This window comes from Vipera berus (assembly GCF_964194415.1).
Source record: "Vipera berus genome assembly, chromosome: 14".
NCBI classification, from domain to species: domain Eukaryota; kingdom Metazoa; phylum Chordata; class Lepidosauria; order Squamata; family Viperidae; genus Vipera; species Vipera berus.
In genome coordinates, this window is record NC_138217.1 from 11531080 (window position 1) to 11549724 (window position 18645).

General features: G+C 38.9%; 1 protein-coding gene across 1 annotated transcript; it reads right to left on the reverse strand.

Annotated features, from left to right (window-relative positions):
- Nucleotides 1-504: 504 nt before the first annotated feature.
- On the reverse strand, nucleotides 505-15254 carry HORMAD2 (HORMA domain containing 2). The gene is made up of 12 exons (XM_081338891.1): nucleotides 15148-15254; nucleotides 14898-15042; nucleotides 13524-13587; nucleotides 13241-13277; nucleotides 12208-12228; nucleotides 10701-10727; nucleotides 9836-9903; nucleotides 7519-7670; nucleotides 6491-6759; nucleotides 4768-4861; nucleotides 4334-4398; nucleotides 505-1071 (listed from the first exon to the last, which is right to left on the reverse strand). The coding sequence occupies exons 1-12, from the start codon at nucleotides 15196-15198 to the stop codon at nucleotides 988-990; spliced, it is 1077 nt and encodes a 358-aa protein (XP_081195017.1). The 5' UTR covers nucleotides 15199-15254; the 3' UTR covers nucleotides 505-987.
- Between the last annotated feature and the right edge of the window lie 3391 nt (nucleotides 15255-18645).

The following is an 18645-nucleotide window of genomic DNA, read 5'->3' on the forward strand; positions in this document are numbered from 1 at the left end:
TGACAAACTCTTCCTGCTAGATTTTATCTCTCACCCTAGAAGATTAGTTCCATCATTTACAAATGGGAAGGGGAAAATCACAAAGTTTTGCACCAAAAGTCTCTGGAAGTTTTGCAACAATATCGTGTGCTTGGCCCCATGGAGCAGTATGCGTTACAAATATACTAAAAGTACACGAAAGAGCAATTTTTCCCCCACCCCCCCAAAAAAGTGAAAAGAAGCAAGAGTACCTAGAAGAAAAAACACCATTACAGGAAAATGAAATGTTTTCTAGAAATGACTAAGATGAGATTCAAGATAAGTCTAGCCATGCAAAATGAGGAAATGACTTCTTTTTTTTCTGGGTTCTTGCTTAGCTTAATCAAATTAGTAGCACTGATAGCTATTTAAATTAGCACTGATGGTTTTGATAACTGGTGGCTCCATCTACCCTACTAGGTAACACCACCAAGAAATGCAATTATTAATGAAACCCATCCTGCGGTTAAAAATGAGAGCTGTACATATGGTTCTTTTGCATTTATTCGAAAATAAAGAGAAAACGGGGGGGGGGGGAACACACAGAACACACAGGCATCTCCAATGCATTCTCCTCCATGTCAAATAACAAATATCTCTGAAATTTTGTCTCCAGGGAAGCACAATGATACAAAGGTACCGTACTACAGTTGAGCTGTATTTCTAAGCTTCTACAGTGTTAACCAACAGGTTGATATATACTTGTTACACCGACAGACGTTTTATCAAAGACAAGGATGGGAAATACCTTGGCAAATGGCAGAATCAGTTTGCTTATATAGATTCAAGGCAGCTGGGCTAATAGCAGTCCCTTTTTTCCCCAATTCCAACTGGGCTCAAAATTGTCCTAAAGATATGTTGTCTGTAGAAATTTACTCAAAACAGGCAAGAAATCAGAAACTACTGTCCAGGCGCATTATAGCCACAGCTTTGGCTTCTGAAGTTGTCATAACTATTGAGGGGCAAGAATCAAATCAAGTCTTGTGCTTTCTTCTTCTTCTTCTTCGGTGTGCCTGCGTTTTCTTGGCTGGAAGCAAAGTCCATTTGCCGTGTCTGCAAGAACCACCAAAGAGAACACTTAATACAAGAATTCATATTAACATTTACTCCTTCTGTTTTATTTTGAAATTTTCAGTACTGCCCCTTCATTCACAAAAGTGGATGGCTGGACTTGGTACAATGCTAAAACAGTTTACGTTTATCTTACACAAATAAAAGAAAGTAATACGGAAAGAGACAGCAAACAACATTCTTAGAATAAAAATAAAATTAGTAAAGGTAAAGGTAAAGGTTCCCCCGCACATGCGTGCTAGTCGTTTCCGACTCTAGGGGCCGGTGCTCATCTCCGTTTCAAAGCCGAAGAGCCAGCGCTTGTCCGAGGACGTCTCCGTGGTCATGTGGCCGGCATGACTAGACGCCAAAGGCGCACGGAACGCTGTTACCTTCCCACCGTAGTGGTTCCTATTTTTCTACTTGCATTTTTACGTGCTTTCGAACTGCTAGGTTGGCAGAAGCTGGGACGAGTAACAGGCGCTCACTCTGTTACGCGGCACTCGGGATTTGACCCGCCAAACTGCCGACCTTCCGATCGACAAGCTCAGAGACGTCCTCAGACAAGTGCTGGCTCTTTGGCTTTGAAACGGTCCCTAGAGTCGGAAACGACTAGCACGCATATGCGGGGGAACCTTTACCTTTACCTTTACCTATATTATTAGTGAAAAATTAACCATAAACATGAAATATATTTAAAATGTTTGGGTGCTTCATTGCTGGAGGTTTTCAAGAAGAGACTGGACAGCCATTTGTCTGGGATGATGGAGGGTCTTCTGCTTAAGCAGGGGGCTGAACTAGAAGACCTCCAAGGTCCCTTCCAATTCTGTTCTACTGTACTTTTTTTCAAATGCTGGTGGCCTTGCCCGTGATGTGCCGTCACCAATTAACTGATCAATTCTAGATCTACCCTTACCCTGATAAGACAGATATATCAAGGACAGGGGAATATTGAGGAAACACCAGAACTTTATGTGGAAAACTGAAACGTGTTAAAAGGCTCACATTTTATTTTATTTTTTACCAAATACAGTAAGGAAAAAACACAAAAGGGAAATGAAGGAAAAAAAAACACCAGCGGAATTCTTTCCATATAAGCATGTCAATTGAAAAGTGACATGGCAAGAAAGGCATTTCCATCTTCTGGAGTTCTGCTATCTGGCCTTCTCACAGACAGATGTTCCTTATGCGCTTCCCTTGAATGGAGACAAGAGAGGAGATCACGACCCACCCTCTGGCCTTTGGGAACTGCCAAGACCAATATTAGGGATGAGGAGATGGTAGAGTTTCCTAGAGGACGATGGAAAAGACTCCCCACCCAGTCTGCTACTATATTTTCCCCTGTCGTCCTTCGACCATGCTGAAGGGTGGATGGGAAAGAACTGGAAAACTAACTTTTAGGGGAGGCTCAACATTTCCCAACAATAGCGAATGCTTGGGATCCTAGACCATTCAATTTCTTTTAATGGGTGTGGCATCTCCAAAATGAAAGCCAGGAAAACGTAATTATCATGTTTTAAAAATAAAAAAAAGACATTTGGACAGTTGCTAAATTTAAGAGGCCAGGCATGTGTTCTATGTGCTGGCAAATGACAATTTGTAAAAGCTGTTAAGGTACATATAAAGACTTGCCAATCTTGTCTCCTTTAATTTCGTCATTAACCGACTATTTAACGTCACACTGTTCTCATCTCAAAGCTCAAATCTAATCTCTTCTAAATTTTTATGCCGCCCAGTGTCACTTTGTAGGGGAGATGGGTGGCACATAAATTAAACAAACAAACCAACAAACAAATAAAATCTATACAGGCTTCTTTTTTCCAAGACTTGCAAGCTTGCATTTAACAAACCTCACAAATGGTGTTAACATATTAAAGCTTGTACTGCAATCAGTTTCAAATTAATCAAAGGACAACAAAAATGGATGGAGGAGAGCCATTAAGCTGCGGACAAAATTAAATTCGTAGGGTCAACCAGAGTTTATGTGCAATTTGCTGTCAAAACGAGAAATCATGTTTTAATTCTGTATTTCATAATACCTAGTCAAATGAACTAGCATCCTGATATATCAATAGATCATATCCTGGTAGCATCATTTCCTGTCTTGGCTCCATATTTCTAGGTACTTACCAACAGCAATGTCTAATATGTTAGAGATTTCAGGATTGGGCAAATTTAACAAAATAGGAGGGGGAAAAAAGTAGGAACTAAGGATGTTGGAATATTGCTATCATATCACCTCTAGCCCCTTCTTTTAATTAAACTAGACATATCCAAGAGTTTATGGTTTAGTGCATTGTGCAAATTCAGAAAGGGGGTTAGTTCAGGAAGCCAAGTCATCTTAATTTAGTTGTACAGCAAACTGCAAAGAAAGAGACTGAATCACACCCCCATACATTCTTTAGCTTCCTTTGCCTACATTTAGCGGCATTTGGCACAATCTAAATCCAAATATCTCACCCACGATGTGTCAAGTTGTGGGGTTTTTTTTTTGAACTGCCATCGCATGGATTCCAATGAGCAACGTGTTGCTCCATAATTATGCTTACCTATTTCCTAGTGAGACAATAGGTAGGGAAAGTCCCTCGGCTAAGTAGCAGAATTAATGAATCATTCATAAAGTAATAGCCTTTCCAGACCCCCAAAAAACCCTCCAACCCAAAACCCTGCTTTTGCCTAGTGGCCTGATTTTCTTTTTTCCATGAAATGAGCCACATGATCATTTAAGCCTACCAGTCCAATATCTCTGCAAAATAGGGAACAACAGTTTCGCCATGAAAAAATAAAAATAAAAAAAAATCTAATGGCGAACCGAAAAATTGTTGTTGCTATAAAGGTCCAGCTTGGGCACCAAGAGGTAGAAGAGACACCCATTCTTCGCTGATGGGATGTTCTCTTGCAAATGTACACGAAACTGTAATATAAGCCATTGATTGGCATTTCTGGAGAAGGCACAGTGTCGTGGTATTTGAGTGAGGACTGTTCTTCAGCGAATGACTCAGCAAATCTGGATTGCTGACTCAGGAAAAGTGCCTATTTTTTAAGCAAGAAACGGGGCTTAAGGGAACAACCAGCCCAGAAAGCTACGCAGCCACTACTTCAAACAAAATACCAGATCATCATTTCTTACTCTGCCAGGCAAACCGAGGCCACGATTTCAGAAGTCAGAAATAGACAAAAGGCTCAGATTCTGTCTGACTTTTAAATGTTTAGCTTACAACAGACGCAGATAAGCTTGCCCGACACAAAGCTCTGGGATGCTCACTTTGTGAGACGTCTTAGTATGGCCTTCTCTCTCTGCTTCTTCAGCTCCATCCTTTCTGATTGTTTCTGAAATAAATAAATGATCAAAATTCAGACGCTTGGCAACTGACTCACATTTATGACGGTTGCAGTATCCCGGGGTGTGTGTGTGTGTGTGTGAGACGTGATCACCTTTTGCGACCTTCCGAAAAGCAAAGTCAAAGGGGAAGCCAGATTCACTTAACAACTGCGGTAAAAAAAAGGTTGGAAAAACTCACTTAACGACTGTCTTGCTTAGGAATGGAGATTTTGGGCTCAGTTGTGGTCATAGGTTGAGGGTGATCTGTAGCTCAAAAGCAAACTACGTCATATAAATCCAGTGTCCAATTAATGTCCAATTAGTGACAGACAATGCCTCTGGGATGTACACATAATGTGTGTTTTAGATAGATATACCTGTTACATCTGCATTCAAAGGGGGCATGTGCTGTGACGCTGCATTTTCTTCAAACATCCTGTTTTTATCCATGTAAGCCGCCATAAACATCCTCTGCAAAACAATTCACAATGTAATGTTCTGTTTCTTTTAATTTGGGTGGAAGGAAGATGCAACTATCTTATTTGCCTGGCTGACAGTCAAAGGTATTGCTCAATTAACTACATGATACATTAGGATGTATGAAACTGGTTAATCCACAGGTTAAATGTGCCACAATTGCTCTAAAAGTGAAAGCAATGAGGGAAATTAAAAACTGTTAGAAATAACCACAGGGGAGAAAACAGGTAGATTTTACTAACAGTTTTCTAATGGTTTAACCATCATCATTTTCTCCAGGTCAACCTGGCCACTGAGTGAGAAATGAGAGTGAAACGTATTTTCCGTTAGAAATTGAAAATGTACTTTCACTAACAGTTCCCTGCAGGAGAAGTTTCCCTTTCACAGAGGATTACACCTTTATTCATTTATAGAAAATCATAGACCGAAAAAAAAACAACCAAAAACCTTCCTTGCTCATTGGCCCATGTCGCCCAAATGAGATTCAGTTTCTGTCAATGTTCCTGATTTGTGTCAGCGTTTGTTATCTGGGGGAAAATTCTGTGCATGTGCAGATATGCGACTGGAACAACTACTTGCAAGGACAACTCTAGAGGGACTTTTTTTTCTGGGTAAAAATAACTAGATCGGGACACTTCCCCCCCCCCCCGCAAAAAAACAGGTACATTTTCACCTATGCCGTCTAATCAAATTGGAGGATGTGCTTTCTTCATTTTGCTGTCATGGCCTACAGGTAGAGCATGAAAAGAAGAGTCACATCCTGCTCTAAGAGAGGAGGAATAGTAACAGACAAATTTCATCCTTTTCCTAGGGGACAATAGGCTTTTTACAAGTTACCAGAAGCTCTTTTCCACTTCATAAGAAGTCAGATATTAACTTTTCCCCATAGCTAACCAATTATTTATTTACTAGATTGAGTAAGCCACCTTACTTCCCCGGGGCTCAAAAAGATGCAAACAGCATCACCTCTTCCAATGTTTTCTCACTAAGAAAAACCCTTGAGGTAACAATCGAAGAGAATAGCTGTAGTTCAGGACTGAAGAGTGGAATTCTTGGTGCTCTCTGAACTACTTTCTTTGCTTGCAGATGTTTCATTGTCCAGCTAGACTGATTCATGAATTTAAATCTTGATCTTTCCAATAATGTTCGTACGCCATACTGGTTTCCCCCAAGTTTTAATCTGTGGATCTTGTCTCATTGTGTGTAGCTTTAGCCTTTATTCTTTCCCTCAGGTCTTCCTGGGAGATGGGTTTGATCCACCTTCAATGGACCAGCCTGTCCCATCATCCTTCAGGTCTAATGTAAAGACAATTTAAGCCTGTACTATCAACATATATATTCAAAGAATCGTGTCATCATGCAGGAAGCTGAAAGTTTTTTTCCAGCAAACCTACCAAACAATTAGGCATGCCTATAAGCCTCCTGGGAGTAAAGTAATTCAGCTTTGCCTTAAAAAAAGACATAACAATATATTTACTGAAAACAGGTGCCCTGCCTTTAAGTAATAAGACCATGCACAACCACCTCATAATCCGTTTTACGACTGATGTTAGGAAGCAAAACTCCCACTATAAAATCACCCCCATTTTTATACAAACTGGTTTGTGAAAAAGACAATGTAACCTGTTCTGGTACTTTAGTGCTGTCTTCTTCTTCTTCATCATCATCACAATCCAAACCTTGGTGGGATATTTCAGTGGGGCCATTCTCTTCCACCAGATTGTTCTCCAGCATCCCCATCCTTTTGCTGTCTGTTGTCACCCTTACTTTCAACACATGGAATCCAGTCGAAACAGATCCTACTTTGAGATTCACGGGATCACCATCAAAAAGCAGACCATCTAAGCTGTTGCCTTCCTTGAAGCCATGAGGCTGGTAATCAATGGGCGTGACTGCAAAAGAAGCGGGTGTGAAATCTGGAGCAACAAGAGCCTATACACACACACGCATGCGCACACGCACGCACACAAGATCATGGGATTTATTTAGATGCTTTGCGCTGTGAGATAGATAGATAGATAGATAGATAGATAGATAGATAGATAGATAGATAGATAGATAGATAGATAGATAGATGATAGATAGATAGATAGACAGACAGACAGACAGAGATAGCAAGCGTTGGGCAAAGCATCTCAATAAATTCCATGATCTTGTGCATGAATTTGCCCCAATAATTTATTTAAGACATTTTCACTTTATGATTCAGCCAAAAAGTTTCCCATAGTGATTTTTTTAGATTAATAAAAATAACAAAGTTATGGACAGAAATTATTTTGTCTAGAAAATACAACAGGGAAGGGAAAGAAGAGGAAGGAGAAGGAGAAAAATGTAAATTCTTGTTCCTCGAGAGAGCAACTTGAATGCAAACAACTGGGAGAGGAAATGATAGAGCTGTTTTTTAGCAGAACCAGTGGTGAGGGCACTATTTCCCATTTCAAGGTCCTCAAGTCCTGAGCTAGGATTTTCAATTTCACCTCCACGCAATCACTCACACGTGCACATACAGAGAGCAAGGATCTGGTCTCTGCTTTATTACTGATTACCACCTTTAGTTCTAGTTGGGTTGCCAGCTCCTAGGCTTGAGATTCATTTCAAGGCAACTTCTAAGATCTCTGGGTTGGGTTTTGTCCTAAGTGGAAGCCACCTACCATCTTTGTAATAGAACAGTTTCATGGTCAAAGTAATATCATTAGGTAGTGGTCCAAGATGCTGCATCAATACATATAATTTGCGGATCAATAGGATGCTGGCTTTTTTAATTTCATCGCTGGTTGTTCCATTGTGAAAGCTGACTTGAGAACTACCAGGAAAACAACACAAATGTTAAAAAAAAGCTTAAACCAAGAATGCACATGCAGCCTGCCAGCATAGATTTTTGTAAATCCCAGAGGCTTCCCTGAATGGATGAGGCTAAGAATTTGGGCTCTTTTTGCAGATTGGGATAAATAAGAAATGTTAAGAGCTAAATTACTGCCTTAAACTTTAATTGCTTAAGACAGCAATTTCATTCCTAAAATATTAAACACACTGTTGTAAGTTGAGGACTCTGCCTGTATTCAAATACAGATTTACATTTCATCAGTTATTTAGAGGCTGCTCCACTTCCACAAAAGCTATTTGCAAGTAATAGTTGTTGTTGTTAGCTGTGAAGTCGTGTCCGACCCATCGCGACCCTATGGACAACATTCCTCCAGGCCTTCCTGTCCTCTACCATCTTCTGGAGTCCATTTAAGCTCATGCAAGTAATAGTAGCAACCATTAAAACAATATTCAATCCCTTTAGCCTAACTGAGGCAGCTCTAGCAGCAGCAGCAGCAACCATATGCTCTGCAGAATAAAAAAAATTAAATAAATTCAAGGTCTTGTTCTGTAAGCCTCCCACATCTCACATGGCAATGTGTTTCACAGAATGGGGGAAATAATTTGAAAGATGTATGACTAGGTTCCCGCTCCCCTCATTTCCTTATGAGTGCAATTAAAGAATGGTAATTGTAATTAATTGTGAAATTAAATAGAATCATACTGTGATGCTGCCTGAGTACCAACTTTACAGTATTCCCCAGAATATAAGCTGCTCACAACAGGAATAACTTAGAGACATTAATAGAACAAAACAAATGACTTCACTGGACACTAAATGATTAACCATCCTAAAAAAGGGGACAAGAAGGCACATGGACTATATCCAAACAAAATGTGCCATCCAAAAGTATTTTGGTCGCTAAGTAAAGTTGCTTTGAGCCCAATGTTAAGTACCTAAACCAATGCTACATTGATCCAATGCCAGAAGGACTCCCTACTGAAAAAGACTTGTTAAGAAACAGCTAGATGGATTTGCCACAAATAGGATGATACATTAATTAAGCCAGAGTAGGTCAGATGCGTATATTCCACAACTAGACATTTGTCAGGATTAGAGTGCCACTTCTCACTCACAGTGTAAGCCGAAATAGCAAAAACTCAACACTAGCCATGACATTAGGGCAAATATAGAGCACCCACTGACTCATTTTACTGGAAGGGCAGAACAAAGCTGTAGACTCAATAAGATAAATAGGGCAATGAAGGCACATTGGTGGTTGGCAATTGTCTAGAATTATAAACTGGGTCATTAACAGTGAATTGACACTATGATGCACCAGGGCTCATCTCCAAACACACAAAAAGACTATAAATACTCTTTTGTTGGGACTACTGAATTTATGTCTCTGTGTGTCTCCTTTGAAGAAATAAGAAATGGTGCATTAATTCCCATTAGACCGAAGGGACCCAGCAGATAGAGAGAGAGAGAGAGAGAGAGAGAGAGAGAGAGAGAGAGAGAGAGAGAGAGAGAGAGAGAGAGAGAGAGAGAGAGAGAGAGAGAGAGAGAGAGAGGCTGGATGTAGGTACAATATATAACTCTGTTTTTCACAAGCAGCTTCAGTTCACACAGTGACCAGACTATGAGACTGGTGCATAATGAAGGATGAGCTGTCCAAAAAGGGGTAAACCACGTGTCTATTTTTTTTGTTGTTGTTCCTCAAGTCCCAAAATTACTACTATTAATACTAAAAAGTGCTTCAATATTGGAATATATTTCCACATGAATTGTACCACCAGATGGAAAAATGTTCCTTTTGGGTCTATGCTGAGATTTCCTAATCAACCTGCCAATTTCCAACATGGCCTTGGAACTATTATTCTGATTTCAAACTGATTAGATGCACAATGAATGGGAAGCAACTGTATTTAGCAAGGTTTGCGCCTTAAGAAGCAATTTGCTACAGTAATCACTTTCCATAGTTCTGAAAATAAAATAAAATAATGGATTTGTTAATAGACATACATTAGAGACTGTACTTAGATAAGGAAAATATTAAAAATTAAAGAAGTCAGAATAGGTGCTCCTTACAATAGTTTCCATCTCATGAGACATTTAATACAAAGTGTCTGCTCTTTCCACAAATTAAAGAACAAGAAAGTTACCTAGCAAAGTCCATCTGAGGTCCATTCTTCGAGTATTTGAATTTAAACTGATAGAATTCTGTCAGGCGCTAAAAATTGAACAGTAAACAGAACTTGATCTTGTTTCACTTTTTTACAGAGAAAACTGAAGCACTTATTTTATATTCAAATACAAATTTATACCCCATCAGTGATCATTGTTACTCAGAAAAGTTTACAATTCTTTCGGTCAATTATAAAATATAGAAACATGACAGAAAAAAAATTACAGCATTATAAGAACAGAGACAGGCCTATAAGATAGGCAAAGAAATTGAATAGGAAATTAACTAATATTTCCACAGCATAAACGTAATATCAAACTTTCTCTTAAAGACAGTGTGTTAATTATCAAAACAACAGAACAGAGTTGGAAGGGACCTTAGAGGTCTTCTAGTCCAACCCCCTGCTCAAGCAGAAGACCCAATACCATTCCGGACAAATGACTGTCCATTTTCTCTTCTTAAAACCTGCAGTGATGAAACACCCACAGCTTCTGATTCTCACTGTTCTCACTGTTAGGAGATTTCTCCTTAGTTCTAGGTTGATTCTCTCCTTGATCAGTTTCCATCCATTGGAAACTTTCTGAATTTTTAATGCACAGAGATAATCAGAGGTTTGGACAAAAAAATTGTCTGAAGGAGGATGGAAAAAGTGTGAAGTGGCCCACACTGAATGAAGCAAGCAAAATGTCTGATTCAATAGATGTAATGATGATACAAAAGGGAATTTATATATTTGATCTGCATCATTATCAAGGCAACTAATCAGATGAATCCTGGCTGACTTAAATATGAAGTGAAAAAAATTCTTATATTGCTTGTGGTTTACAGCTTGTACCTCTTACCTCAGGGTCTTTGGGATTAGTATAGATCTGTTTCAACAAAGCAGACAAAATTAATATGGCTCTTCAGTGAACTGTCATAATAAAATAAAGCCAAACCACAGCTTCGTTTGATCACAGACTGATAATCATAACTGCAGGAATGTTTCTTTTTGTCATTCTTCCTGCATCTATAACTGGTCATATAAACTGAGCAAATTATAAAATGATGAGAAGTGTGTCTATATTTGGAGAAATTATGTAAATTTTTCCATAAGCCAAGCTCTTATCCAGAGAATTGTTCACCACCTACATAGATAACTGTGGTCAATTCATCAACTCTTCCAATACACAAGAAATTTGTTTTAAAACAGCTCTAATGGCAGAAGTGTGTGGCCACATTTAATTTTCAGTAAGGGGTTCTGCAGAATGGAGATAACATGATCTGTTTAGCTAAGATGGTAAGGTGATGCCATTTGTCTCACCAAACCATTTTGTGTTACTTTGAGGTTTTGTCCAATTGTTCCACTAGTGAAAGAAGGTTTTATCTTTCCAATAGCAAAAAGAAAAGTTGGAAGAGAAGTAATCTTTCCTGGCATTAGTACTTCATTTTTGCTTTTTTTCCCCCTGGTGGGAGGTATTAACTCCTTGGAAGCAACTTTGTCAAAGCAATGCACTCCTTCCACACACCCAAATGTATTACTTTCATGAAAACATCTAGCACAATATCCCAGATGGTCCAATTCAAGCAGAAATCTAATAATCTATGTGATTTGATTGATTGATTGATTGATTGATTGATTGATTGACTCACGTTGACTTTGTCAAGTGCGGAATTTGGGAAACCTGGGCAATTTCAAAGGAATATAAGGATTTATTGCAAGTTTAAGCCGTCTCCAAGAATCTGAACTACTAACTGTGAAAGCAAACTGGTGATAGATAAGAATCAAAGGAATTCAAGGTGGACAGGACTTAGATTGCTTGTGGGCACGAAGGGACTTAAGACCGATGGAGTGTTTGGCCCCTTTCTCAATCTCAGCCTGGTCCTCTCTTACAAACTCTCAGCTACGATAGAATTCTCATTCAAGGCACCAGTGACCAAGTTCAAATGAAAATAATTCAGACAGGTGACGCTGTAGCTTTCTGCAGAAGTCTATAATGCTGGGAAAGGTGGAAGGGAAGATAGAAAGAGAACGGTCTGCAGCCAGGCAGATGGGCTCAGGTACAGCGGTGATGGTGATGGAGGCAAGCTGTTCCACTGATAACTAGACTAACTAGAAGGAAGAAACGATGCTTTCCTACTCTAAGGAGTATTATGAATGTTTTAGCTCTGCCTCCTAGAGTGAGAAGGGTTTAAAGCAACCCAGCTTTAAAACTGGAAGATCAGAGCATGCTTTGGGGCATCATAAAAAGGATACCGTCTGAGGTAGGCAAGAGTTGTTGGTTTTTTTGCACATCTCTATTTCTTCTCCTTTTTTTCTATTTCTACTGATTAGAGAATGAAGAAAGAAAATTTGTACATAGTACTTACTGCCAAAACTGCCATGTGTAGCTGCAAAATTGAAAGAGAGAGGCTGTTCAAAACCTGCAATTTATTTACAATATGCCCGTCATTGCTTTTCAGTCCCAGTCACCAATCTGAATGCAATACCTGTCCACCACAATTTAAAATGTATTTTTAAACATTTAGCTTTTTCACAGGGCAGACAGATACAAATGTTTTAGGCCTGTTGCAGACAAACATGATATTCATACTTCAAAGCAACTTTGGGGATTAAATCTAAAACCCTAATATCTTTTAATTTTTATTTGAAGTTGCTGGAAGGTTGACCAGACTTCAGGCTACGAGGCAAAAGAAGAAGTGTTAATGCTTCCTTCCATGCTAAGGAAGAGGATAGGAAATATTTCTCCTGCCTCGTCACAATGGGATCCGATAGACCTATTTCTGCAATAGATGTCATTTCCCCATGAAGAATTTCAAGAATTTAAGGACTCGGATGCATTGCAAGAAACGTTACTGACACTCTGTGGCCATTTAGATTCATTACAAAGACAGAAGCTTTGGTTGTTGTTGTTTTTTCCAGTTGTCCAAGGATCCAATCCCTCAATCCTTTTTCAAAATTAAAAAATCTTTTTAATTTTATCTTTTCCTGATTAGATATGGCCATGGATCATATTCATATTCCTCTTAAAATTTACTGACATTTTCAGTCTCTCTCGGAAAAATCTTTCCTAATTATAACAAGTTGTGATCTTTGCATACAACTTAATCCCTACACAGCACAAAAATATGCATTCTACACAGGGATATAAGGCATATAATACTTCCAGGTCTCTCTTAATAATATGCCAGTTAATGAGATTTATTAACACTTCTATAGTCAAAGACAAAATATCAAAGTTAAGTATTTGAAAGTTTTCAGCATGTAGCTTTGCACGGAATTGCTTTTGTGTGGAAGTTCATTCACAGCAAAAGAACAAGACGACTTTTTTTATTCTGAAAATCTGAGATGAAATCACACTGCATCAAAGACACTTTCAATGTGAGTTTAATTACAACTTACATAGTTCTTTTCCAGTGCATCGAAACATCCCTGGATCCTATCAAAGAAGAAATACAGATGAGTAAACATTCAAAATCTGTTGATACAAAAAATTTCTAAGCTGCAATTAACAGCCGATCACTAATAAAAAACAAAACCAAACCCTGAAATGCAACATTTAAACCAGATTACTTAATAGTAAAGACAATATCTCTGGCTTTGCATAATCATTGGCTAATGCAGTATATTGAAAGTATATTGACAGGTGCTCAAGTACTGTATTCTGGCCTTTTCTCACTCTTACCATTTGACCACTTGGAGAGATCCCTGGCAACTTTTATCTTCTCGGAGGATTTTTAAACATATGTCTGGAAAAAGAAGTACATAATGATCTAGAATTAACCAATGTTTTATCAGGTTCATTTTCAGGTGCTGTGAAGACTGATCATTGTGAAAGTATGAATTAATTGTGCAATTGCTTTTTAATGCATTGAAATGATCGTTTTCATGACAGCCTTATAATGTCAAAATGTAAGGTGATTTTCCCTGCCCAAGCCAATATAATTGCAGGTATTATACTCACTTGATAGGCTATGGGTTAATTGTTGCCTTTTTAATTTTTTTGTCTTTTGAACTTTTTCTTTTATTACACTAAACCAGCCTTCATATCTGACTTCTAATAAGCAAAGTCAGTGGAGAAACTGACAGTAAAAATCACAAGTCACAGTCAAGGAACGCTTCACTTAATGACCTCTTTTAAGGACAGAGTTGCTGGTCTCAATAGCCGTTGTTAAGCAAGAACAACCTATGTAGCTTATAGTTCTGCTTTGGCTAAGAGTTGCCCAACCAGCGGTCAGTGCTTTGCTGGGAGTCCAGTGTACAGCTAGCCCCAGACCTATTACCCCAACTGACCCCCAAATTTCTCTTGCTACAGTTTTTTTTTAATCCCATTTATATCCCGCCCTTCTCCGAAGACTCAGGGCGGCTTACAATCTAAAGCACAAATCAATGTGCTTAGCAGTAGCCTTCATTCTATGTACTGTATATGCCTGCTTATTAGGGCTTTCACCACCACCCCAAGCGGCATTATTACAAAGTCAGCTTATTGCCCCCAACAATCTGGGTCCTCATTTTACCTACCTCGAAGGATGGAAGGCTGAGTCAACCTTGAGCCTGGTGGGACGCGAACCTGCACTAATTGCAGGCAGCTGGTGTTACTTAAGGAGGCATTAGCCCACTGCTCCACCAAGGCTCTTTGTAAAGTGAGTAACACAGCTATTAAGTGAATCTGGCTTCCCCATTGACTTGGCTTGTCAGGTCACAAAGAGCGATCACATGACCCCGGGATACTGCAACGATCATAAAAAACAAGTCAGTGGCCAAGCATGCAAATTTTGATCATTGCATTGCAACAGTCAAGAAAGTCACTTTTTTCAGTGGCATTGTATGAATGGTTGCAAGTTGAGTAGTATCTGCACATTGTTTTACTTTTTGCCTGCTAATAAATTTAGCACACTGGATCTTCAAAATGCTTTGGCTATTTTAGGTGACACAGGTTTGGGCCACGGCACTGGAGACAGCCCTGGAGGCTGCCAAAAGGGAGGTGGGCAAAGAAGGCCGGCCCCTTCTTGCTCCAGAGCAATCTCAGTTATGGAGTTAAGGCAACAAACATGGTTACCATCTACATAGCAGGTTCCATATGAGCTTTCCGGGAAGAGACCTCGCAAGTAACTGATGCAGGAAATTGAAACAGCGAGCAGCCTTTTCACCAGAACCAGGGACTCTTGCTCAGAAGCAATTCGGCTTGGAAAGAGGGCTGTTTCCTGCATCAGACAAAAATGGTTTGCATGTCTGTTAAGAGAGCAAATTCAAAAAAACAAATGCCCCATTTTCTTTCCTAACCATTTTGTTCATCTGGCGTGTCCTACCTTCAAGGTTTTATGCTTCTGGCCGATGTGCATGATTTGGGCAGTAGCCATATTTGTTTAGAGAGCTTTGCTTTTGGCTCACAACCTAAAGGAAGAAGAGACAGTTCTATTTTTGATATAATGTTTACATTCAAACAATGTGCGTGCACCTTGTACTTATTCTTTTATCTGATTATCTGTGAGGAGTACAAATTGCCATCAGCATCTTCCTGGCTATGAGTTTCTTTCATACCCAGATTCTGCCTCTGAAATATCTCTGAATTTTTCTCCTTTCAAACTCTGTATTTTATGCATTGCTGTTTTTTTTTGCCTTTAACTTTTTTTAACCTTTAAAATTTTTATTATAAAACATGTAAGGGGCAAAATAGATGGCTGGATAAAATGTAACAGAAGGAAGTAAAAAAGGGCATTATAGATAGAAAATAAAACAGAATAACAGTGTTGGAAGGGACCTTGGAGATCATCTAGTCCAACCCCCTGCTCAAACAGGGGGTTTGCAAACTGCTAAGCTTGTAAGCCGCCCTGAGTCTTCGGAGAAGGGCGGGATATAAATGGAATTAAAATAAAAAATAAAATAAATAAAAAATAAAACAGCAGACCCTGAGAAGTGGCTGTCCCGTCTCTCCTTGAAAGCATCCAGTCCAGCCCACAACTTCTGATAAACACAATTTTACAATTGTCATAACATTTAAAATATATTGTTTTAGTTTGGCAGTTGTTTGTATTATATTTGAAACATTTAAACGTTTGTTTCAAAACATGCTAAGGACAAAGCAAATGACTACATATAACAGACAAAAAAGGATATCACGGTTAAAAACACACCTGTGAATAAATTTTAAAGAAAATGTTTTTCATTTTGTTTTTTAAATCAGTGCATTTTATGCTCTGGTTTGTTTTTACACTTTAATTTTAATGTTAATTTTAAAGGCTTTTCTGAAAATTTTTTGGAATAGCCAACAGAAGACACAATGTACTGTATATAGTAATAATTTAAGTAACAGAGAACTGAAGAACAAAGGGCTCCATTTTAAACAATAATGTAAAGGGCAGACAAAGGCAGAGAAAATCTCCTTTGAATATCTATTTAGTACAACTAATAAAATAAAGAAAACAGGAATAAAACTTCTCAAAAGGCTCTGAGGGGATTTTGGCAGGGAGAGGGAGGCCATTTTGATCCACCATCATTTTCCCCTCAGGCACCTCATTCCTCCCTCAGTCGTGCCTGGGGAAGCTCTCCTCTCAGGCGCCCTTTTAGCCATTTTGAATTCTTTCTCTTTTATTTCTTTTTCTTGGTTGCCTCTCCTGCTCTCCCCCTGGCTCAGAGCAGCCTATAAGCCTCCCAACAGAAAGATTAAAGTAGCTCAAAATAACAAATGTCTTCCCGTCGGGAGTTGGGCACTGACTGGGCAGGCAGCTCTTCTCTCTCTTTCTTTTGAATATCAAAACTCTTCCTCTTTTATTAGGTAGGCGAAAAGTGGCCAGATTGGTAAAATTCCGGGGGGGGGGGGGGGGTTCCTGCCTCACTCTGACCTCCTGGATTCTCTCCCTCATCTGAGCTGTTTGCACATGCTCTGTGGAACTCTTCTCTTGATTAGCCACCCTTGTTGGCTAACCTGTCAAATAAAGTTCTATTCTCAGCTCAAAATTCTGGGTTTCCCCCCCCTTCTCTATCAATCACTCTGACATCCCCACTTCTGTTTGGTTGAGCATCTGTTTTCAGTTGAAGCAGGACAACGCTTTGGGTGGGGAAAGACCAGTCGGTTTTAGTGAAAGAAGCACACAAATTCATATATATATATATATATATATATATATATATATATATATATATATATATATATATATATATATACCGTATATATATATATATATATACCGTATATATATATATATATATATACCGTATATATATATATATATATACCGTATATATATATATATATATATATATATACCGTATATATATATATATATATATATATATATATATATATATATATATATACCGTATATATATATATACCGTATATATATATATACCGTATATATATATATACCGTATATATATATATATATATATATATATATATATATATATATATATATATATACACACACACACACACACACACACATACATACACATACATATATATATATATTTCTCCTTTCAAGCCGTACCCTGCTTTTTATTTTTGTGGCCTGTTCCAATAAACACACACACACACACACACAGATGTGCACGCACACACACACAAGCACGTTCGTTCCATTAAGGTGGGTGATTTGTCAGCCAGTTTGTGAACCCATCTGGTGGTGTTGCTGTCTATCCCCCCCCATTGTCCTATCTTGCCAAGAAGTAGGCTGTTTTAATATCGTCAAATGCCTTGCCCTAAGTATACTACGCCTTTCACTGATAATTTAATCACTCGGTCCAAAAATAATAATAATAATAATTGTATGATCTGTTTTTGTTTTTTGTCTTAAACAAGCCTATGTCTATGGAGATGCTCGGTCAATCCAGGTCAGGGTTGTCTCCCCAAAGTGCTTTTTTTCAAAGAGGCAACTGGATTTTCTTGTTTTGTTTTTTTCCTTTGAAGACGTTTCGCTTCTCATCCGAGAAGCTTCTTCGGCTCTGACTGGATAGTTGAGGGGGGGGGGGAAATGGAAGGATTTATAATTTGCCTTTTTTTGCAGGGGCGAAACCTCCAAGAGGCCTCAACGCCTCTCTGAAAGAAGGCTAATAATAATAATAATAATAATAATAATAATAATAATAATAATAATAATAATAATAATAATAATAATAATAAGAAGAAGAAGAAGAAGAAGAAGAAGAAGAAGAAGAAGAAGAAGAAGAAGAAGAAGAAGAAGAAGAAGAAGAAGAAGAAGTAGTAGTAGTTGGAAGGGACCTTGGAGGTCATCTAGTCCAGCGTTTTCCAACCTTAGGAACTTGAAGATGCGTGGACTTCAACTCCCAGAATTCCCCAGCCAGCATAGCTGGCTGGGGAATTCTGGGAGTTGAAGTCCACGCATCTTCAAGTTCCTAAGGTTGGGAAACGCTGATTTCTAGTCCAACCCCCTGCTCAGGCAGGAAACCTTATACCATTTCAGGCAAATAGCTGTCCAGTCTCTTCTTAAAAACCTCCAAATGAATGACCGGCCGTCTGCAAGGAGTATAAATCCTCCCCGCCACCGTCCAGAGCCGAAGAAGCAAGAAACAAGGGTGGCAGGGGTGGGGTGGGGGAAACCAAACAAACAAGAAAGTCCAGTTGCCGGGGGGGGGGGGGAGGAAGCACCTTTGGGATATCAAAATCAAACCTGTGTTCCCTTTTAGTCATTAGCTTTTGCTCATTTCTATGCTTTTGCAGACCCGACTCTTGATGATGTTGTCCTGGACGTCCCCAGGCATTGAGGTCATGCATTTTTATTATTTTAATTTTTGGAAGGTGGGAAAAGTTTCCTGGGTCCGGTGTTGGTGTTTTGGAAGATGCG